At 40.2% G+C, this 25,459-nt stretch overlaps 1 protein-coding gene across 2 annotated transcripts in view; it reads right to left on the bottom strand.

The window, feature by feature from the left end:
* Positions 1-25,459, bottom strand: part of CDK8 (cyclin dependent kinase 8) — an 84,052-nt gene that overhangs the window by 44,313 nt on the left and 14,280 nt on the right. For both annotated transcript variants that reach the window (XM_086481837.1, XM_086481838.1), the window contains exon 2: positions 11,170-11,245. In XM_086481837.1, the coding sequence (XP_086337963.1) occupies positions 11,170-11,245 (76 nt within the window). The remainder of the gene's footprint in view (positions 1-11,169; positions 11,246-25,459) is intronic.

Below are 25,459 nucleotides of genomic sequence, written 5' to 3'. Positions count from 1 at the left end.
GCAGACAGCACCGGCCTATTTGAGCTCTACTGGTCATGTTACAATTATACCGTACTCACACAATTGCTAAGAAATCAAAACTTTATCTAAGCAAACTACCATCAACTGTGACTACCCAAGACTAGACAAATTCTTGCCAGCTCTGTCTGCCAGAAATTGACTTTTTTTTTTTTTTCGTGAAAGGAATAGCTAGGTATTTTAAAAAGCCAGGGGCAATTTGAATTACTATTGGAATATAGAATAGAAAATCAACATTTTCTTTCTGAGATTGAAACTATTTTGCAGAATAGAATTTGCCAGCTACATAATAGAGGAAATAAGAACATTTATTCCTTTCTGCTGATACCTTTGTCACATGTGGTAACATTTTAGCTGCTACTGAGATAGTAAAATGGCAGTGGGTATCTGCATATGTTTGTTTCCTTCTTTTCTATGTCACTTGAGACAGACTCCCATCTCTACTCACTGACCAGAGTCTTCAGCATGGCACTTCTTGAGCAAGAGGATCTATAGCCCACCGAGCTTTTATCTCAAGTATGAGATCAAAGAGGGAGACAGAGGGTTGAAGAGACAATGCAACACTACAAATCACTGCAGAAGGCAGTAGTTTCAGCATGTTAAACCTCTTAATCTTAGGATCTGTAAAAGCATTACATAGAGGAATTTTAAGGCAGAATATACAAGTGTGGCATTCTGTAAATGCCTATAATTCCTACAAAGCATAAGATCAGTATGGGGAAACCCAAGAAATACTTATTTGCAATTTTTTATCAATTACAGGTGGGGACCACCTGTGGTAGATTGACCTCAGCCAGCAGCTAAGCCCCACACAGCCACTTGCTCACCCCCCTCAGTCAGATGGGAAAGTAAAAGCAAAAATAAGCAAGAAAATCTGTAGGTGAGGATAAGACAGTTTAATAAGTGAAGAAAAGAGACATTAAAAGAAAAAAAAAAAAACAAACACAGAAGCAATGGCAGTCATTCATCACTTCCCACAAGCAGACGAATATCCAGCCAGTCTTGGAGCAAAGGCTACATCTCCCCAAAGGGAGGAGGGGCAGAGTGGGGAAAAAAGAAAGCCTGGACACTGTGCAACCATCACTCAGCAATTGTCAAAACACTAGTGGTTATCAACACTGCTTTAATTGCAAACCCAAAACACTGCACCACACAGGCTGCTACGGAGAAGATCAACTGCATCCCAGCCAGACCCAGTAGAGCATCAGACACCACCGGTGGGAGCCAGCCTCTTAACAGCAAATGGGGTTACAGGGTTCAAGGATACATTGTGCCAGTCACTACAGCAAAGGACTTTTTGTTGAATCGGGATAAATTCACATCTTAAATTTATGCTAAACATTTTAATTAATTAACTGTATCCAGAAGACTGCAGGACAGTTCAGTAACAATGTGTCCGTACCAAAATTTTACCAGATTTCCTGAGGCCTGATGACACGCCTGTACCAGACACACAGACTATTCCTCAAAGAAAGAGGCAGATACTAGTCAGAGCTCTAGAAAATAATGTAAATTTCCCCTTCATCCCTTCCCGTTTTAAGTCTGTCCTACTCCTCATTCCCCAGAGAGCAGCTCTCACCCACTTTAAAAAACTCAACTTATTCACATCAAATGTCATTCACCTCTGAGGACACACAACCCATCACCAAAGCTTGGTCCAGAACACGACACAAAGATGAGAAACTTTGAGTAATGCAGCAGAAGGATTCCCTGTCTGTATAGCAAGGCAACATAGACATAATTCCCTTTTGTTTGTGCTAAGGATAGTCAATCCTTCAGATTTTGAGATTCACAGCATTCCTCTTGGTCTGCTAGATGACAGACTGCTGCTCTTCCCCTTCTTCAAATCCAACCAGAAGCAAGGTACAAGTGACTGAACGTGCATTTCCTACAGGTACACGCACAATACAGACATGACCAGCCACGCAGGTATCAACAGAGGCAGGAGAACAGCATCTTCTTTGCAGGCACCCACATAATCACCAACAGTACCTATGTAAAACTTGAACAACACAACTGGCCCAGATCACGCTTCTCTACTCTGGCTAACCAGGCTTAAAGTTCACATACATGGACGCATATTCACAGACCCCTCTGACTCCAGTGCAGACTTTACACCTGTTCAGAATCCAAGCCCAGACACCGTGCCCTTTCTTCCAGGTTCCAGCTCCTATACTGGGTCTCTCCAGACTTCAGTCTCCTCCTGGTTCTGCACGCTTGAAGTTCGCTAGCAGGTCACACACAGGAGGTACCAAGGAGCGCTGTGTGAGTGTTCATCTCCTGATCCTTGTCTCTGCCATATCCAGCTCCTGCAGACCAGATGTATTCCCAGCATCTGGCCTCTGAGACCTCATTCTGGTCTCACCACCTAGTCCAGCCTGAAGTTTGCTAGCGCATCACAGATGCACATACAGAACAGAAAGGACACTCACAAAGAGAGCAGTTAGGAACAGACACAAGACAGGCTGTGGTGACCACATACAGATCTTGGCCAGACAAGCACACCGCCCAGTAGCCTGCTTACATGAAATCTGTCTCTTATGCCCTCTCCAGTTTCCCATGCCTTTTCCTCTGCAATCCACCTTGATCACTCCCTTTGCTGCTTTTTATCCTTCCTCTAAAAGTCCCACAGAAGTTTTACAGAGTCCCAGAAGTCCTATCAAATACCCAATAAAACTTCTATCCTCCTATGAGATCATAGCAATCTGCTTTCCTTCTCATCAGTTACAAAGCCCTGTCTGACTCCCTTCAAGGACACACCCGAGGTGCTCCTTTTGTGGCCCATCACCAATGTTCTAAGAGTTCTGGCCTTCGTTACTATCACTGATAGCAGCTGTTGTTGTTTGTGCATCTGTGTGCTCAGTTTATCATTCTTGCTGTTCTTTGTCTTTGCCTTTTATGCTGAATAGCCCTTGACTACATATTCTTTCAGTCTGCTTAAAAATCCTGATGGGTTTGGTCAAAGCTAGACAGCTACAAGCACCCCAGTGAACAGGATGGCTAATATACATCAGTAAAGCCAACAGAATAAGGAAACGATTACTGCAGTGGTGACAGACGATCCCTGAATCACTGTGTTGGAAAGGCTGAAATGCTCCAGGACAGTCATAATGCAGAGCGACAAGTGCAAACGCTGCCTGAAGGACAGAAAGAGCTCGTGCACATAACACGTCACACGGGCTGTAAACAGCATTCCAAGCAACCTCACTCTCCATGAACCAGGCCTCTCTAGCCCATACGCCGCATGCCTTTCCTACCAGATGTCTTGACTCATGTCCAGCAGCTGACAGAGTTCACTGAAGAAAAAGCAGACTGCAAGGAAAACGGTTTGACTATCAGCACAATGCCTGCTAATGATAAAGGCCATTTTTTGGCCTAGTGACTCTGATATCTAATTGCTTCTGTCTATACTAGTTCAGTTCTATAGCACACAAAGTGGAAGTAGACAAAAAGAATGCATTTGGCTCTCAGTAAATTATCTTCCTTTTCATTTGCATATCACATGATGATTCAAATCCATTTCTACAACCAGAAAGGCTTCCCTTAAATTAGTTCACGTCTGGGTGCCGCTTATAAAGAAGGAAGACCCAATTGACCTTCAAAGAAATAGAAATCAGCAAGTGATGAAGGTGCTGATACATCTGGTTTGACTTGAGTGTTATAACCCCACATTGTCCCTGGCTGGTCTTGCCCTTGCTTTCATAAACAGTGTTCAAGACAGAGCAAGGGAAACTGCATCCCTACATGCAAGTCCTGGGCACACACTAAGGATCCTCCCTCTTCAAATGCAGAAATAGTCATTCCACAGCCATGGGGCAGCTGAGGGACAGTATAGGAAAATGTCCTAACGATGCACAGAATTGTTAAATTGCTTCACGACCGAGGACAAATTGGGGTGAGACAGGATGTTATTAAATAACCAACAGAAGCATTAAGGCAGCCTGGCAAACTGCCACATGACTAAGGCAAATCTTTTCTTGCACAGGGACACTAAGAATAGTTACCTTTCACATCAAATATGAGCTGAACTCAGCACAAGCCTTTACGAATGCTATCTCCTTCCTCCGGTGATATCCCCACATTTCCCGTACTGCTCTCCACCACTACAGACAACTCTCATGAGCCAAGACTGCACTCTTTGTGGGAATGAGGATTTCTAGCTTTACTGCAAATGCCATTCCACATCCACTCTTGATACTTGCTCCTGTATGTGGTCCACAGGGAACGTAACCTGCTTAGTGTTGCAATACTACCACGCTTACTTCTATAATCAAGCACGGACTCATTTGCTAGAGCTATTGGCCAGGTGACCTGGTCCAGAAGAAGCTTCTCTGATCTTCTGTCTCAGGACATTAACTATTTTAGAAAAGGCAATTCCCTGCTTTCACTACTTTCCCGTGAGTACTATGCAACACACTTCTCCCAAAGCTTAGGACAGTCCGAAAGCTGGCTAGACACAAAGCCATTGGCAGTATCAAGCAAAACATTCACTTAAGGGAAAATCACTGTTGTGCCATCTTGCTAGTTTGATGATGTAAATTCAAAATCTAATCACCATCTCAAAAGGCTCACATCAGTTCCACCAAGTGATCCAGCAACAAACAAATCATATATTAATATTCACACCATGGCCTTAGGGTGGAAAATGGGCCAACAGCACCTGGAACAGAAAGCAGAATTGCAGTTGATGCAGAAAGGCAGGTGATTTTCAGACCAGAAGATGACTGACAGATTTAGCTACCCTGTAACAGATAAGATACCAGTGGAACATATGAGTATAGGCAGTAGTGAGACATTTACCTGAAACGCTACATGCAATCCTGGCCAATTCAGGGAAGATTAGTTCCAACTGCAACAGAGCAAAGAAAGCCCAAGCCTACACCCAGGGGAAGGGAGAGCCTACTGAACAACAAGAAACCAGCAAACCAAGCCAAAATCCTTATAGCCTGCCAACACAAAGCCAGAGAAAAAAATAGTCTCTCCCTCTCTTTAAAATGAAAGTGGGAGAGAAGAGCTATTCTAACTAACTGACAATATTATCCTAAGTACAAATAGGTATGAACTAGTCATGATTAATTTTGGCTTAAAGGCTGAAGAATGTTTACAGAATCATTACTAGAATGAGACTCAGTAACTGCCTTCAGAGATTCTTCTTTTCCTTACAAGTTTAACTTGTAGTTTCCTAAATTTTTGAAGGTGCACTTCACTTGTCTGCAAGAGCAGGAGCAGAATATGACTACTCCAGAGGTGTCATCCAATTCTATATTCATAAAATAAGTTTCTAAAAAAAAAATTTGAATCACTATTCTTAGTTTCCTATCAAACATTGGAGCTCTACTCAAGTACTTTAAACTCGTTATTTAAACTAAACCTCAAATTTCACTACACAAGTTCTTAAATCCCAAGTTAGCTAAGCTGCTATCCAGTAGATTCAATGTTTGTTTCAATGTAAATAGGATTTTACAGTTTTATACTCTCATGAGTCAGACATTCCACAGTACTAAAAAAAAAAACCAACAAAATACCTGCTGAAAGTACACACTGTTTTCCTTTCAAAAGTGTCCAAACGAAAGCTTACAAAGGCAATGTAACAGAAAAAGTTATAATACCGCTCACTCTAAAATTTTATTATGAAGCTGACAATACATTTTTGAGGGGCTCCAGTTCTTCACACACTACCATATGAAATTGTTGCTTTATTTTGTTCTATTGGTTTTATTTTTCTAAATAAAGTCCTAAATGTCACCAAAAAAGAAGCCTGACAACACAAAATGTCAAGAGAAAGAAAATGCACATTTCTGTTTTTCACTTCTGTGGTTCCCAAAACAAATGAATCTTACATGATCACAAATACAGGTCAATATTTATTTACATCTCCTATGTCCAAACACATTCAAAACTATTAGAAGAGGTGTTATTAAAGGTTCTCTTAAAGTAAGGAGGTGGATGAAGAATCCAGATGAGACAGACACTGGATGTCAAGCTCGGTCAAATTCTGCTGTTCACAGAAAACATTATGATTCCTATGGATTCCAATTTCTAACATTTAATCAGTACCTTTGTCAAACTTTCACAGAACTAAAAGTAATACTACCCTTCCTTTATAGAAAAATCTGTCAAGAATACTATTTGTAGCCCTGTAACATAGCTCAATAAAGTACTCATCAGTCACAACTTACATTTGACATACTGTACTACTATTAAGTGAAAGCATTTGAGAGTCATAACCCAAGGAGGGTCAAATCAAACATTTGTCTTCCTCAATACCTTGTTGACTTTCACCACATGGAAGACAAGTAATGGTTTCTCAGCAATCTTTCCGACGTAAGTATTGTACTCATCTAAGCAATTTGTGCTTGGCCTTGTGGAAAACTGCTTTCACTGTTAGTGTGGAAGGGACATGACAGCTCCCATAACCTGAGCAACCTACACGCAAATATTGTTCCTTATCACACAGCTAGTACAGGATTCTCTTCCAGCAAACTCACTGGGACAGTCACTTGTTCCTTACCAGAGGAAGATGTTAAAGAGGGTGAATCCTAAAGTTGCCTAGTTTCAGCTTCTGCATCATGGGGTCCGTCCAGCTACTGTGGGCTGCCTCAAAGTCACCCTCAGACTAGCTCTGAAACAGCCCTTACATTCTTCTTCCATCCCCTCCACTGGCAGAGGAAAGCGGCCTGATACTCATCTAATGACATGTCACCAAGGACATGGAAGCCCCAGTGTGTGAGGATGGCCAATTCATCTCTACAGCAGCCTCCTCCACCAAGGTCAACTCAGCCAAGAACACTAGTCAACAGCAGCTCCCTTCTCACCCACTAGCTCTGCCTCCTTCCAGCCTAGAAGCTGAAAGCCAGGATGGCAGAACAGTTGGAGAGGCAAGCAGGACTGCTACAGAGGCTTTCCTTTCCAGGTAAGGGCAGCAGCCATCAACCAGCTATCCCTCTGCTTATTCTCACACTGCCTAGGTACCATGTGCCTGCTCCCTGCAAACCCATCCAAGTTCCTGATGGAAGGAAAGCTGTACTGGGCCCTGAGCCTCCTGCCTGGGAGACAAAAATCAATATTCCCCTTTCTGTTCTTAATGCTCAGACATTGTGAGCATTAGGGTACAAGTCTGCATTATACCCAAACCACCCCTGCAGGCTCCTACCACTTCCATGAACCAAAGAATGGTTCAAGTCAGCTTGCTCACACCACACAAAACAGAACTATTCATTTTCCCTTCAGTGAAGATGAACTTCCTCATCCTCCACACTATCATTAGATCCAACAGAAATGACATCACCTCTCGTGATGTCAGCCTGAATTTATTATAATAGGAAACCACAAAATCTTAGTAACATCCAAATGCCTCCAAGGCAGACCTAAAGAGTGGAGAGAAGCCAGCTACTTACTGTTTTGCAATTTTTTTGTCCCAGCCCTGGCAGACTCAAGGCTGTTCTTACTTGTACAAGCTGGCTATGGTGTTTGAAGGACACCACACAGACAGGAGACAGCCAGAGTACAGCGTCGTCCACCCCAGCTCTGCTTTGTCTCATTCACTGAGAGTGTCTGCCACCGTATCTCAGCTCTTCAGAGCCAAATCCAAAACCAATGCTATCACGTAAAAATACTATGTGGTGTTTTTACATATAAACAAGCTTTTCAGCGATATTTCTGTCAACCAAACCAGGCATCAAGAAAACAAAGCTAATGGGAGTCCTGCAAAAAGCACAAAAAAAAAAAAAAAAAAAAACACAAAACCAACCAAACTAAAACAAAGAAATCAACCCAAACAACTTCTCACTAGCCAAAAGAAGCATAGGCAAGTGAAGTACTTGCAAACCTGCTAAAATGGCATGAAAAATGCTTATCAACAAGAAAAATGTCAGAAAGTCACTTGATTACTTTAAAACCTAAGACTCCTGTACAGGAAACTGCCCAACCCAAAATCCTGAAGCTGTATTTGAAGCCTGGTTAACTACTCCAGCTTCCTACAGCCTTGAAGAATTCTCCTGCTTTGCCAACTGTGAAATAGCATTTGCTGCACTATTCCAGGTGGATAGGCTTTAATGACTTTCTTCCTTGTGATTACATCAGAAGGCAAGGAATCGAGTGTTTGGGTTTGTATGTTCTGGATACTTTTATACAAATCTTCTCACCATTCTATTCCTCTGCTACCCCATCTTTCGGTATGATGAGCATGCAATTTTTAGTGCCTGCTTAAGTCCTCAGAAGTGAAGTGCAGATCACAAAAAAGATACTCAGAATCCCAGGCAGTACACACATTTGCAGAGAACAAGAGATGAGCAGCCATACGCTCAGTTAAAGTTCTGGAAGAGGTAGGATTCACAAACACTTACCACGGTGGATGAATGGTTGAAAGATAAGGAAGAATCACAGAAGCACAGAATGTTAGTGGTTGGAAGGGAAAGATCATCTAGTCCAACACAACAACTATCTTTAATATCAAGATACTGATTCATTTAGCATAATTACCACAATAACTGTTAATTCTACCAGTTAAACAAATGGTTTACATAAAATCATTGGGGAAAAAAACCCCTCTTATTTCAACAAATAAGAGACTAGCTGGGTTCTTGAACATTATGCCTAAGTTCTCATGCTACAGGAAGTACTGAAATGTAGGAAGTCTTTTGTATACATATACAGGATGAGCTCTTCCCATAACTGAGTCAGCTGTTTCAACTCAGGTCTCTGACCTAGTTCGAGACTTCCCCTGTAATTGATGCATTCCAATAATGGCTTTATTTTTCTTTAGATCAAACACCGTTCTTCAGCTCAAGTGTCTGCATCAAATAGGCATCTCAGAAGAGTAGGCTATGGGCATTTTTAAACAGGTAAGTTACTCAATAGTCCAAAACTGAAGTTAGTAGTCATAAACAAGACAAAAGCCACTGCAGAGCTGTAAAAACAAGGGAGAGTTTCACTGGGATTTATATCAAACTGCACCCCTCCCAGGCAGTCACAGAGTAAAAAAAAACCAAATAAAACCAACCTTCAGCCTTCCAGAGAAACTAAAATTGACATACTTTATATGCAAATCAAGACATCCTAGTTCCTCTTAATATCACCATGCTCATATAATACATTCATTGGGGTAGTCCAGAACACTTTGTAACAGAGTCTGACATTCAGCCTTGATTTTTGAGTATGACAACAAATTATTTCATTAATTAGATGTACAGATGACATTTTAGGATACAACACTGCTGATTAACTCAGTAGCATTTTCATATATACTTTACACATACTCACATAATCAATACAAACAGTATGGCTATTATCTTCAATTAGAACCATCTCCATATGAGGTTCCTTTTTTTTCCTTTTACAATATCAATTGATAGAAAGGGGGGAAAATGCTATGTAATAGAATTAAAATGAATAGCACATTTTGGGGAAAAAAATTCTCCTGTTTACTTCAAATAGCAACATCAAAAGAATGGTAAGGAAAAGAGATTCAAACCCTAGAAGTCCACAGCGAATTATTAATTCAATTGCAGGAAAATTCAACCACAGTATCAGCAGTTGCAAGTCTCGAAGCATAACCAGAAGCAAAGTCAACAACAGCTCAAGAAATGTTCAGACTACTCCTTCTACCCCACACCTGCTTTCGGGCTCCACTCCACTCTTTGCTCTCCATGCCTGCTTTCTTAACATCTTTAGTATCTTCAGTACACTCTCCTCCTTCCCCCACTAACCCTGTCCCATATGGGTCCTGCATTGTACTGCTGTTCTCTTCAAAGGGCGCATGCTGCAGCAGCTCAGAGAGGAGAAAGCCTCCCTGCTCCTTGCTCCTCGTCTGTCACTACCAGGGACCCTGCTGCCCAAGAGGAAGGACTACACAATGCTCCTCAAGCCATACAATGAGGCCAAACCCTTACTGACTGTCAGCCAAGTTAGTGATTCTCTTTTAATAGATAAGAAATTGAATTAGTCATACGCAGAGCAGAGATACTTCCCTAACGTCAGCCAAGCTTCTCCTGACAAATTCAAGCAGAACAAACTTTTCAAAACTCTTTAGGTAAATCACTGCAAAAAGATGAGAAAAAAAATTTCTCAAATCCTTCTGAAATGGTAGCTGACACTTCCCAAAAGCATTCAGCCCGAAGGAGTCACAGTATTTGGAAAACTGCCAAAATGGATGAAATAAGCAAAACTTAAGACCCTGTTTTAAGCTCCTTTAGTTCAGAGTAGATGTCTACGACAGCAGGGAGGATCAGCTTTCATCAATGGGCAGGAAGAGCTTCTCCTGAAAAATATTCTTTGCGCCTCTTTTTTTTCACCTCACTCAGTTCAAGGACTAACGTGTTTGAAATCACAAATACAACCGCAAGTTGACAAAGTAGGAAAGCCTGATACTCACTTCAATAAATAAAAACGAAATTATGGTTCATATAGTTTTACACTCTTGAGGAGTATGGACTGAAAAGTAACGATCTGCTTCCCCCTCCCACACACACCTAAGTTACATGCATTTCCTTTTAGTAAGCAATTTTAGTTGAAACATTTCAGGAAAAATAAACCCCAGCAGCAGTATAACATAAGAACATACAACAGTTGAACTTCAGAATATTAGTTCTACCAGTATTTCTTTGCAAGCTTGTCACAAACCATAACTAGTCCACATTACTCACCAGTTTCTAACAATACGCAACATACAGATATAAGCCTGAATAACCTAAGAAAACATTTGAATAGTAATCACGGGTGTATTACAACCTCTGAGGCAACAACAATGCCAGCTGAGTTTGAAGTCTTCACTTAAATAGAAGCTAGCATGTTTTAATCATTATGAGCCAGTAAGAACTAATCTCTTTAGGAAAATAACTGAAGTACTAATGCAAAAGTCAGATCAAATAATGTAATTTAAGCCACTGACTCTAACCAAGTTTTTAAACTGCTGCATTTAATCTGCCCCGAGGCAGGTAGTAAATTGTAACCTAAAAACACTGTCATCTTTAGACAGTAAATTTAACAGGTGCACAAAATCTTCCATGACATTTGTACTTATTTTACACCTCTATGACAAAAATGTAGCACCCATAGTAGAATAACATGATTCAGCACACAAAAACCAGCATGCACCCAAATCAATACTTTTAGTAAGTCTGTTTGCTAGTAGAAAGAACTAGTGTTACTTACTGCTATTTCTCTGCATGCAGACATAGAAATTCCAGTACCTTCTATTTGCTTTAAAGCGTAATCTTTATCATCTTTCCTGTGAAAGAAGAAAAGAAATTTTTTTTAAAAAATTGCACCACAAATTTGAAGTGAGCTCTTCACCACCATTCAGAGAACAGTTTGTAATTAATACAAATTGTGCATCTTATTTTCCTTTGATTCTTTACTAGTTTAATGCTAAACCATAAGCTAACCACACCACCTTGATAAAGCTAAAATATAAATTTGGTCTCACTACATAAAGAGGGATTTTTTTTAAACTTTTTTTTTTTTTAAAAATGCAATGATTGACATATCTTCCATTCCTTCCTTTTCTTATTAAGAAGAAAACAAAACAAACATTTAGTACATACTAGAAATAAGTCTAACTATGGCTACATCTCCCATAAATGTATTACTCTGGGACACAGTAAGTCTCTTCCATATTTTAATGAATTCTTGAGTAGTCCAGAGGCAACATCACAGTAACATCTTATGTTTTTTCCTACCAATAAAACTACCAAGATTAATTAAAAAAACCCACAAGATATCTGTGTAATCTGAAGAATCCAGAGAAATGTTTCTTCAGCTTTAAATATATATAACACTTAAAAACAGCACCACCCCCTCGTACTTTAACCAGTATGTACCTTACAGTCATTTATTTAAAATACAAGCCTATTAGTAACTCCCTGCTACCAAAAGCAAAATGAAGAAAAGACACACTGCAGCAAAAGACGACATTGAACTCTTGTGCATCCTCAGCCTCAATGGGCTCAGACTTTTTGGAGATGGAGTGCGTGTCCTTCCCACTTGTGGGCTGGCATCCACAGCACTCCTGGGGGACATGGCACTTAACAGTATTGCCTTCAATACTTGCAGCACTCATATAGCCCCAAATCTCCAGGTTACATAAGAATTCTTACTCATTTTTAATGAACCCAGCTTTCACAGCTGTGAAAAGCCACCCTGAAAACAGTGCAACTCAAACATCCTAAAGGAAAATAAAATAAAAACAACCTGTAGTTAAGCATTTAAAACATATGCACTTGTTTCCTCCAGCTCTCACTGAATATTTGCAAGGCTTTGAATTACTGTATTCCTATCTGAAACGCACTTTCCCCTATTCATCACTACTTAATTATCCCTCAAATTATCAGGTACTGTCCAAGGGGTTCAAAGACAACCCACTGTTAGCAATAACCTTTCAAAACGGAGAAGAGAGAAAAAGTAGGAGATTAATGGACAAAATTTGAACACCGTTAATGAGGAAGAAGAATGGAACAGCGAGTGGGCGAAAGCAGATTTCTTTAAGAGGGCAATTACATGGATTCAGCAAGATAAAAGAAGGAAAAAGATACTGGATCTGACACAAACAGAAAAAAAAGAGTAGGGAGGACAATAACAGAAAGCATTAAAAAGCTTCCATATAATAAAACCCTAAAACTTCCCAGTCTGAAAGGGAAAGAGCCAATGCTGAGCACAAATTCATACATGGCCAAAACAAGGTGTGAACAGGGAACAACTATTCCCTGTTTCTCACCTTCGAGGAAAACAAGTTGCATGAAGCCTAAAAACAAGAAACTATTATGGTATTGAACACAATTAAACAGGTAATGATAGAATGTTATAAGGATCAAAAGTATAAACGGATTTCAAATCAAACTACAAAAATTTGTAGTAGACAGGGGGGTTATGGACCACTCCATGAACAGCTACTGAACATAATCCTGATCTGCTTTCCAGCATAGAGATCTATGCTGCTGATAGAAAAGACATAGGGAAATTCTCTCAGCTAAAAATTGTTTTATCCCCTATCATTTTTTCCCCTCTACTCCGCTCTGGTGAGACCCCACCTCGAGTACTGTGTTCAGCTCTGGAGCCCCCAGCACAAGACAGACAGGCACCCATCAGAGTGGGTCCAGAGGAGGGCCACAAAGATGATCAGGGGGGTGGAGCACCTCCCCTGCGGGGACAGGCTGAGAGAGTTGGGCTTGTTCAGCCTGGAGAAGAGAAGGCTCCGGGGAGACCTTATAGTGGCCTCCCAGTGCTTAAAGAGGGCCTACAGGAAAAGTGGGGAGGGACTCTTTATCATGGTGTAGTGATAGGACGAGGGGTAATGGTTGGAAGCTGAGAAAGGGCAGGTTTAGACTGAAGGAAGAAGTTCTTCACCCTGAGGGCGGTGAGGCACTGGAAGAGGTTGCCCAGAGAAGCTGCAGCTGCCCCCTCCCTGGCAGTGTTCAAGGCCAGGCTGGATGGGGCTTTGAGCAACCTGGTCTGGTGGAAGGTGTCCTTGCCCATGGCAGGGGGGTTGAAACTATATGATCTTTTAGATCCCTTCCAACCCAAACCATTCTGTGATTCTATCTGCCTTAGCTAGCAATGCCTCATGGCCATTGCTGGGTACAAACATAAAGCAAAATGGATTGGACTGGAGGTTATTCTCACTGCCCTATGTGCCCATCTATTTAGTTTTCGGTGTGTTTTGAGAGATCCCTATCTCATGAGAAGTGCTACCACACAACTGCTACTGTTACAAGCATTACCAACAACATAATACGGAGCAAAACGGGTCAGACTAAAGGTTATTCTCATTGCCCTGTTGCTTATTTGCTTAGATTTCAAGGCATTTGAATAACAAGTCAGTATAACAAGAAATGCTACCATACAACTGGTATTATTATAAGCATTTCTGGTAGCACTGTCTACAATGAAGCCTGCCTTACATTTAAGATTGTACAACTATTTTTAATTGGTCAAATTTTTGCCAAATTAAGTCTGGACTAAAATTTTCCATACCAGATGGCAGACTTTCTCTGGAAATTTTTAGAAAAAAATACTTCAGCTGTTTCCTAGAACAGAACTGGAAGAACACACTTTCAGTTGTATAAGTTAACTCTTTTACAATCATTGCTTTAATGCTGACATTTGACAAAGGTGGTTTAAGAACATAGCAGTTGGTCTCCTCAAAACAATGGATGAAATAAGAAGTCTCTGAAAATTAATCTTCTCACATTAAAAGGCAGTTAAAGACTTGAGATCCAGAGATCCCATGCCAACCTTGCTCTGCCCTTACAGCAGCCCAGGGCTGTGGGGAATTAACCTCTCTCTCAGCTGCTCTGCCAGGGTGCCAGATGCAGGAGTCGAGAGCAAGTGGCCTCTGCCCTGCCCTCAACCTGCCTAGCCAGTTTAGAGGTAATATAAGCATGGTAAAAAGAAGGAAAAGAAATTACAATTTAGGGATAAAGCACACTTTTAGCACCACACTACACTCTCCTCCAGAACCCGAAAAAATAACCAAAGACTTCCAAGACTTAAATTCTCTCAACTGTGCAGGCACAGTTGAGATACAAAGTAGTAAACCAGTTTCTCACCCTCTCTAACATCTGTTCTACACTGAGGCTGATAACACACCATCATTACCCATTACACCATTAGCACCAGCCTTTCCATTAACAGAAGTAGGAAAATCCTACTTCAACCTTTGAGCCAAGTGAGATTTTCTTTATAAAACTTGCTGTAATTCCTTGGAAGCCAAGGGAACTGGGGGAATAGTTTTTCAAGGGAGTGATAAGAGTTTACAAAAGTGCTATCAAGCCAAAAGAAAGGCCACAGTGCCCAACCTTCTTTTACACAACTTCCAAAAATATTTTGCCAACAGTCTGTTTAGAATCATAACACAGCCCAAATGGCTTCCCCATGGTTTTGGATATGGGCAATTTCCTTCTCTGAAGATAAAGAGATGTTCAATGGCAAGACAGGCAAAAAAACAAACAATAAGAAAAAAAAGGAAAAAACTGATTATAAACATCTTCAACAGACAACTGTAAGTAACAAAACTGGCCACTTAGGAGCTTGCATTTTAAGGGCACAGTAAGACTCAAAGTATAATTCAACTAAATTTCTTCCTTCTAACAGAGAGGTCCTGTTGGGAAAACCATTTCTCTCTGCTGCCTGGGAATGAGATGCTAAGTAACTTCAGCAGCTCCTCCACCTACCAGCAGGCTTAGAAAAGCTAGTCAATCTGCAAACTTATTTTCATACCAATATATTCATACTTGCCTGCACTCAAGCAAGCAGGCATCTTCAACACAGTAAGTCCTCACTACCAGCAGGCAGTTGTGAGAGTGTCAAGAAGAAAACTCACCTAATATATAGCTGCTCGAAATAGCAGCATTTATTGTCATCTGCACAAACTATATAACCTTGTGTAAAAATGGCACTTCCTCAGAGGGACAACATTAACATCAGAGGCAAACATGAAAAAAAATGGGTAGCTGCAACATCACTTCCAGTGCACTTTAATGACAGGAACAAATACATATACCTGCAAAATCACCATGAAGAGCATAACTACCTAGTTTTGTTCTTACAGCTTGAATAAACTAAAACAAAAAATGCCACCTTTAAGAGAATTAAGCTATTATTACAACGCTGCTTCCAAATATTTTTTGTAAAGTTCTACTGAATTTGGAAGTACAACGGCACTGTAAGAAACAGTCAGTCTACCTGATCACAAAAATACCAAAAGGAGTAGGAACAGATGCCTGCTGAATGTGAGCACATTGCAAAGCTTTAATATTAAAATGCCTGGTATTTCTACCCTTTATTTAGAAGGATACTTTAAGCATAAATATGTTCAGCAAGTGGGAGAAAATATCCTACACATGGAGAAAAAGGAGGCTTATTACATAAAAGGTACTTTAAAAAAATCAGTTCTGCTGTTATTGAATCTCACATATCATACAATTTATAGAAATGTATAGCCACAACACTGTAATATATCCTTTATTCAAATTAGTTTGAAATTCAATTGACTAATAAAAATAGCAGAATACATTATCAAAGGCTTAAAATCACTTGTAATCATTCTAAACTTACAGTACAGTTAAAAAAAAAGATATCAAATTCAGAATTAACTTGTCACAATTTAGGAATAGTTTTGTCTTCATTAACAAGGAAATGCAGAACTTGATTGCAGTTAAACATCTGAGGGAAATAGGCTCTAAAGTCTTGCAACTACCACAGGGAACTGTAAATGCAGCGTTTCTTCTACAGAGAACTCTTAACGGATCTGTTAATTGTTTATGGTTCCCACTCCCTAAAGAATATGAAAATCCTGATAATTAAAAGATAAGCCTACCAGTAAAACACATTTGTTTGGGTTTTTTTAATTCTACCCTTGAGAATTACATTAACATCAATAGCAGTCAAAGTAACACACCCTGAATAAGCACAACTGTCACACTATTGCTGGAGTGATTCAGCCTCAGGTGTACTAACTCAAAAGTTTCTTAATGCATTAAACATGGCATTTTGATTTTACTAGCCAAAAATGAATTTGTGCTGTAGCTCATCTTCGAAAAGCCCACCTAGATGAACACTGAGTAACTCCAAGCCCTGAACTGTACAAACAGTAGCACATCTTCACTACTAACATCAAAATATGGACAGGAGCATTCATACACACTAGGGAGCCAGGTATGGCAAAAATACTAAATCTTTATTACCTACCAGAACGTCAAGCAAGGAAATAGATGAATCTGAGGTTTTATTATAGTTTACTTATAAGTACCAGAACAGTGTTCAACAGCAAAGATTTAAACTAGAAATTAAGAGAAAGATAACATGGAGTTAAACTGTGGCATTCCAGGTAGTTTTCTTTGTCCTTCCTCCCCTGTATGTTGAATTTCAGTAAAGCACAACAAATACATGGGCACACTCCACATGTATATTTGAGATGGAAGGAAAAAGTTAGCAAAACACACAGCTACAGGTTAGAATATGAAAATAAAACACTTACAACAGGAAATTATAACGCTTAGGAGACTTGGCATTTTCACTTCATGGCATCATCCCCTCCCTCCTCTCGCAAGTCACAACAGTATTATTTTTTTGTTTTTAAATCAGATTTTTAAATAAATGAAAAACACCCTAGTCACACATGACATCCAGTGAAGTCTACAGGAAGTAGTAGTCATTTGGTTCTTTGGAAGCATATGAATACGCAAACGCAACATTTGAAGCTGAAAAGATTTTATACATTTATACTAAATGCCAATGCTGTATACACAGCAAACACTTCAACACACACCAAAACATCATTTTCTAGAAAGTGCAGAAAGCGGAGGGCAGACTGGTACCCATTCAAATGATGACTTGGAAGAATAGAATTACCTCTGTCTCCTCTTCCAACACCACATTCACGGCACCAAACACTCTTGCCAGAATAAGATACTTATACCAGGAGTTCTATTTATTTTTGCATTTTGTACCTATTAACTGCCAACCCAGGAAACGGGTATGATGAAGAACCAAGTGACAAAGGACACAAAAGAGGCTGAGGTTCTCAATGCCTTCTTGGCATTTGGTTTTCACATCACGGTCTACTCACGCAACTATCATGTTCCCACGGCCACTGGGACAGTCCTGGTGAAAGGAGGCAGGAAAAAAAAAATTAAGGACAACTTCAACAAACTGGACACAGACACAAGTCCATGTGACCAGGTGGGCTGCATTCAAGGGTGCTCAATGGAGCTGGCAAATGTCATTGCAAAGCTACTCTATCACCTGCAAAAGGTCACGGTGATCATGGCAGATTCCTGATGATTAGAAAAGGGCAAATATCAGAACCCTCTTCGAGAAGGGCAAAAAGTTTCAATGATATTATAGTCCCATCAGCCTAACCTCAGTCCTTGAAAAGGTTATGCAGCAAGGCCTCCTGGGAAGCTATTTTCAGGCCCATGAAGGAAAAGAAATGACTGGGAACAGCTGGCAAGGATTTTCCAAGGAGGAGTTGTACCTCATCAACCTGATTGTACTATATAATCAGAGGACTAGCTCTAAGGACAATGGAAAAGCAAGGTAACAATGGATGTTACCCTGGCGCTCGCAAAGCTTGTGACATGATCTCATGGTATACTCAGAGCCAAATTAGAGAGCTTGGACAGCTGAACTACAGAACAGATGAAAAAAATCGATCAGACTGCCAGACTTAATTGGTTGTAATCAATGGTACAAATCCAACAGGCTGCCAGTTACTAGTGCATCCCTTGGAGGCAGATGGTGGGGCTGACAAAACATCTTCATTAACAAATGGACAACAGGATGGAAGGCATTCTCAGCAAATCCACAGACGATGCTAAACTGGGGACAATGGCTGATGTACCGAGAAACTGAGCTGCCGTTCGGACAGACCTCAACAGACAGGAAAAACGGGCCGACAAGAACCTCAGGAAATTCAAAGATAAGTGCAAAGACCTGTCTCTAGTTTCAAATAACCCCACACAACTAGACACACTGCCAAGTGGGTCAAAAGGAGCTTTGCAGAGCACAACCTTGGGGTCCCAGTGGACAAGCTGAAGATGACACAGCAATGTGCCCCGGTGGCAAAGGCAGCCAGCCAAATCCTGGGCTGTGTTAGCAAGAGTGTACCCAGCAGCACTACAAAACTACATCTGGGAGCCAAATACTCAGGTTTAGGCTTTCCAGTACAAGACAGACAGTGAAGCATATGACACCGAAGGAGAGGCTGAAAGCACCAGGTTTGTTCAGCCTTCAGAGAAGGCTAAGGAGGGGTCCTATCGCTGCCTTCAGCTAGCTAATGGAGGGGTACAGGGGAGGAGTCAGACTCCTCTTGGAGCTGCCCAGCCTGACCAATGAGAGGCAGCAGTCACAAGCGGCAAAAAGAGAAATTCCAATTAGATAGCATAAAGAAAAGAAAATACAGCTAGTCAAGAAGTAGAAGAGATTTGACAGAGTTCTCCATGCTCAGCGTTATTTAAAACTCAGCTAGGTAAGACCCTGAGCAGCCAGGGCCGATATCAAAATTGGTCCTGCTTTGAGTGGAAGCTTGAACCAGGTGCATTCTAGAGAGCCTTTCCAACCTGAAGTATTCTACGTGGGATTGTAAAATAAACTATATTGTTTATGATTCATGTGAAACTGTAAGTAGTTTCACAGCTGGCTAGTACATTCATTACATATTTTCAAGACACACAGCTAATTCCTAGTACTGTTCTCCAAGCCTGACAACATTTCCAAAACTTAGATAGAAAAGAAACAGGGAAATTCTGGATGCATACATACATGGTTTTGAGGATTATTTACTACAGAGAGATTTAAAACTTCTCATTTTCAATGTAATTTAGACGACATTGAATTTTGCATTTCATCTCTTACTGGAATAGTAATCTTTCTTTATTCAATATCTAGAGTTTCTTAAAGTATTTGCAATGTGTGCAATGGTCACTGTCTCTTAAAAAAGGAAATCATTCTATGGCTTGTTGTAAACTAAAGCAACGCACAGATACTCCTAGCTGTAAGCAGCATAAAAAAGAAACACAAAAGTTCAATTTTTGTGAAGAAAAACAAACCTTTAGAATTACATTTTTCCTCAATAGTATAAATACTGGTATCTGAACCTCCAGATCTCAGTACAGCCTGCACATGGTTTGTATGGATGCCACACAAATCAAGAATAAATTCATTCTACCTATTGGATTTCAATGGCTTTCACGTAGATTCCACAAGTGTCCAATGTGCTTCGTGCTTACACGCAGAAAACCACAGGCACTTAAAAAAACCTTTTCATCCCTAAAGGAAGCTGGCTTACATCCCCAAAGACCATTGCACCCTGACACCATCAGTGTATTTTAGAACATGTTTGGGCACTATTTCCACTTTTACCCTTCCGATTCTCTCTTCCATCCCACTGCAAAGAGCAAGTGGCTGTGTGGGGCTGAGCTGCCTACTGGGGCTAAACCTCAACAAGCACATCCAAGATATACAGCCTTTATAACTGAAAAACGCACCGAAGTATTAAGTTTATCCAGGTTTGTAGTCACAGTCCAACTGGCCAAGACTGAAAAAAGTTCCACACGGTAAAACATTTAAACGTATGAAACCCAGTAGTTACCACTGCATACATTTAAATGTACAAAGCTGGACAGGTATACCCATGCAGAATGAGACAATAGTTCTGTAAGCAAAGAGGGCAACAGCCAAAGAGCAAAGACTGCGTGCATCAGCAGAAAATAAATTGTATAGGAAGAAAATCGGTACTAACAACCAGGTACAAAGGCTGAGAAATTGCATTAGAAGCACCTGACTTCCCAGAAAGCACATTTGAGGTCAAAACCTTTGTCAAAATAACTAGTATACACAGTAAGTCTGACCACTGACCCTGTACCTTCAGGTAAACCTAAATAAAGAGCAAAATCTTCTAACTCATTCTCTAAAAAAAATTTTGAGCTAACAGTGATGCAATGATTACCACTTCACCTTTTTGTAATTCCATTTTTACAAAACGTGCTAGGTTTCATACATTTATGTTGATAAAAAACCCCTGCAAACAGTGAAGTTTTATGCAATAGCTTGCTTTGAGTCAGTGGTTCGCTGTTAAAAGAAGCCCGTCTTCATCAACACACGCACTCTTGTCCTTTGTCCTAGAGCCCAGACACATTTTCAGATGGAGATGAGCTTATTCAGAGCACGGAAAAGTATTTCCAGTTTTTTGTTTGGTACAGTTTCTGCCACATGAGTGGGTTAAGTGGCCTGCTGAATGCTCGGATGAGCACTGAAGTTATATAAAGGCAGAGAGCAGACACAGCAGAAGCACAGTGGTTTCTGTCCACATTCAGGATGAAGTTAGTTTATCTTCTAACTAGTACTTTCTTTCCACGTCAGCTTGATGCAGTACACTCACCTCTGACAGAAGGCTGTAGATAAGTGCTACACCCACTGCAGCAATAATTCTGTTCACTGGAAGAACTCACCATAGCTAAAGTAGTAGACTTTTTCAAAATATGGAAACAACATAAACTAGAAGTATGTCCTTCACTTACAGCTGTTTGAGGGACACTCTAAAGTTATTTTAATTTCCAAGATTATTCTAAAAATACTTTATTTTCCAAGGGCCACTTGTTGTGGATTTTGTTTTGTGAGCAAACAAAAACCACATTTCAATTACACTGGCTAAAACAAGTGGGATGAAACAAGACCAGAAGATGAACATTAGCTCAAATTACTGCTTCTTCATTTGACTGAACTAAAAAAATATTTCGAAAAATGGGGCAGTCCTATAACCTGCATTAAACCTACAGAAAATAGGTTAACATTATCTACTCTATTATAAACTGCCTGGTACACAAACAAAGCATGACTATTTTTAAAAGTTCAGATTTACTCAAGCCCAGAGTATTTACATGTATTTACAATCAGCTTAAAGTTTATCCCATCATGGATTCTAGCTTGCTCCTTTCACAGAAGAAATCTGCCAAAAATCAGACAAAAATCCACATTCTGTCATGAAAGCCTCTTATGTATTAACAAATGAGAAAGGATCATGAATAATGCAACCCAGTCAGAAAAGCTGGGAGTCTGAGCTACTTTGGCAAGGATTTCAGCTAAAAAGAGCAGTTCACAACTATTCTTCTCTCCTCTACAAAGTTACCTGCGAATACTTTCCAGGAAGAGGTTAAGAGAATAAAGAACAGCTGCTGCTATCTAATCTGCAGATGAGGATAAATACAGTTCATACTTCTTATATATTTGTGCTGGCCATGAGAAGCAGCACCTCACACCCGTCTCAAGGCAGCTGCCAGCATCAGCACGTGCTTTTCATGCACTTGTAATAGTGCTCACTCCCAACGGGGAAATTTCAGACTGTTTCCATATTTCTACAGTAATAAGTGCTATCTACTTCTTCTCTAACTTCAAACATAAGACATGCAAGAAAAATATGAATCAAAAAAACGCATGGAAGCATGTTTAAAAAATCTGTAGTGAGCAACTGTTGGGAATTAGAGCCAGATCAGGAGCCTGCAGGCAATCGGGCAGCCCTGCCATACCAGACCTCCACACACAACCAGGAGCAGAGCCGCGCTGGCGCCCAGGTTTCCGAATGAGTAGAGGCAGTGGCTGGGGAGAGGGCGCTGCCAGCACACTCTCCTGCCAATGCCACCAACCACTGCGGGAGCCACCGCTGGTCTAGACCCACACAATAGCAGCACAGCCGCTGAGGAGCCATAGTCTTCTCCAACAGGCACATTGCCAAGGGCATGTCCTCATTTTCATAGGTGTTGCTGACACGCAGGGGCTCTCAAATGAGATCAGCGTGTAACTATTATCAGGAAGACCAGTTATGTCTTGCCTGGTTTCACAGTGAGAATACAACAGACAAAAATAGAATAAAATTGGTGTAAGGCAAAAAAAAAAAAAAAAACAAAACCATCACATCCTTTACCTCCTTAAGTTCCTTTTCCTTTGCATTTAAACAGTGAAAGAACAAGTGAATAATACATCAGAAATCCAGAAACTCAAATTTCACCTTAAGATAGTAGCTCTGGATACCAGATGAAGCAATAACATACCAGTAGGAAAGAATCGCTATGTGCTTGCCCTAGACCTGCTTCACTTCGTAAAGATCCAATAGAGCTAACCATCAAAGACAGCTGACTAGACCTTTTATATGATCCAAAGCAACCACTCCCATTAATCCATACAGCCTTTAATTTTATAAAGACGTGCTGTAGATTGCAGCCACATCAATCCAAGTTTCAGTCAATGCGCCATATGATCACACTAAGTTTTGGAAAGCCTTAGGAACTGTTTGCACAGTCATATCATTAAATTTAAATAAACTGCTAGAAACTCAGAGAAGTTAACAAAAACCTCATATTTAATTTTAATTACCCTGCTGTTCTCTCCTTACCCTCTTTTTCTTCCAGAGAGGTAACAAAAATGTACAACTTGCTTAATGCTAGGCAGCAATTATCTTCAAGTTTGTCAATAATTTCTAGCTGAATTAAAATTTAACTTAAAGAAGGACTAATAGAACTATCATACTTAAATGTAGCAGAAGAAAAAAATTAAAGACTTATCTCTAACGTAACAACAAATTTGCATGGTTAGGGGGTTTTTTCCCTTTTAAAGACAGGTACAAAATGCACAAAAAAGCAGACAGGTAAAAGACAGGATATTCAGAAGCAGGGAAAAAAAAGCCAGTTTGTGCTCCTTCTTTGCTATTAGCCCCCCTCAGAAACATACATTTTATCCTGAAAGAAAAGTAATGCTTCAGCATGACTAAGTCTTCCTAACACTTCAGTATACAATTTTTAGATAGCATGCTTTAAGAAAAAGACAAAAAAAAAAGCACTTTACAAAAGGATAGAGGAGTACAAGAAGTGCAGTTTGTGACTGAAGCACGTTTCATGGACTCAGATCTAAATTTACAAGATGTCATGTGAAAATAAAAAGCCATATTACTCACCAAAATGCTAACACAAAGAAATTATTGCAGGGGAAGATGCACTAACAGAACTGAATTTATTAAGGGTCTAACTCAAGCATTCGTACTTTTCCCACCCCCAGAATACTTACAGGACATGGCAAGATTGCTGTGCCAGAACAGCATCATTATTCTTATCAGATAGCAAGGCTTATGCTGAGAGTATTTTCTACTTCAAAACAAATCCTCCAGTAATCAGACCTTTTCGTGGGTAAAGAAAAGGTCACTTCCACAGCTGGAGGAAAAACCATCAACAGCAAGCCAATAAATACTGTGGCTTCCGAGACAGCTGATACTATGCATTGAATGGCAATTACTGATTCATTTTGTTCTCTGATTTTTTTTAAATTAACACCTTACAAGTTTGCAAGAAGTTCAAAGTAACCAAGTAAATTCAATGATACACTGTACACGCAGTTCTTCTGATCTAAGAATTTGCTGCTGTCAAAAGAAAAGCCTTTTCTTGACATCTCTGCCTTGCTGCTCCTAGCCAGAAAATCCCTCCGCTTACACCAGCTCTAATCTGTGCCACACTCCTCCATCACATGATTCACCTCCTGCACTCAGCAAAAAGTTAGCCACTTCTTTTTTCCTGGGTTGACAAATTCTGTTAGTCTACAGTGGAGTATGATGAGTATAAAAACCAGTATGTGCTAAGAGCAAAAGGAATGGGTAGAGCAGAAATAGAGATGGACAAGAAAAAGCAAGATGCCACTCACTTCACTCCCCACTTTCTGGTGGTGGTGAAGCCACAGGAAATATGGCTAGCAATAATTTTAAAAAAAAATATAAACAAGCCAACACCCCCACCTAGCCCTGCAATTAACTCCAGCACAGAAGTTCCACAGAAGCAGGAATCCTTGGGGTTTGATTATGGATCTTCTCCTCCCTTCTCCCACAGAACTGTAACTTGACAGCCAGCCTAAAAACCACACAATTGTGAAGATTGTTCCTATGAGGAGACTAGTTGATGGGCAGCATTACACCACTCCAGACTCAAAGTCCCATGCTGCTTTATTAAAGCCCATGGCAGTCTTACCAGTACTTCTATATAAAGCAACACAAGAGGTACCTATGCAAATTCTCTATAAAGGAAAAGATTGATATATTTCATTTGCACTTTCCTCCTTCTCTCAGATTGCTCTTAAGTCACCTCAATATTTGTACCTCTTCAGAAACTACAAGTTGCATAAAGACAGCACAGCATTTCAAAGCATCTGTTCTGAAAAGCAAACAAAGTCTAAACTTCAGAAAGCCATAACTGCATTGGATAACATCTATTTTTGGTACATTTTTCTTCAGCAGTCAAATCTGTGAAATTATTTGGTTTACAAGGAGGAAACAACATAACTGCTGCTTTAAAAAAAAAAAAAAACAACACAACAACTTATGATGACAAGCTTTTTAAGTCAGGAATTTGCCTACCGTTCACAAACATGTAGGCGCTACAGTTCACAGATGACATTTTCTCATTTAATAGCCCTTAACGTATTTATCTTTCACAAAAGTATCCAGTTACTGAACGACTGTTTCCTTTCTTCTCAGTGGCGCACAGGATTTTAGAGACTCTCCCCGTCCCTCGCTCTCACAGACAGAAGAGTCCTTGACAATGGAACAACTGAAGTTTTCATACAGACACTGCTCCACATTTCCGAATATCCTTGTTGGCCCTCCTTAGGTCTATTATACCCTGCCTGGGATGAAGGGATTAGAAGCACCTACAATACTGAAAATAGGATTTACATCAACAATTACACTGTGTTTTGTGCTCCACTCCATTGTTAGGAAATCCTGTGATTCTCTCCGCTTTTTAGCAATTACTTACACTGAGCTGGCACTTTCACGAAACTGTCATTATAAACTCAAAAATCTTTTTCTTAAATAATAATAAATTCAGAGACTACCATTGTGTGAGTAAAGAAAGAACCATTTTCCCACGCACATCACTTCACATCAATGAGTACGCTATATTATTGGAGAAGG

This window comes from Leptosomus discolor, chromosome 1 (assembly GCF_034619465.1).
Source record: "Leptosomus discolor isolate bLepDis1 chromosome 1, bLepDis1.hap2, whole genome shotgun sequence".
NCBI classification, from domain to species: Eukaryota; Metazoa; Chordata; class Aves; order Leptosomiformes; family Leptosomidae; genus Leptosomus; species Leptosomus discolor.
The sequence above is the reverse complement of the archived record's forward strand: the minus strand, read 5'-3'. Positions and strand labels throughout refer to the sequence as shown.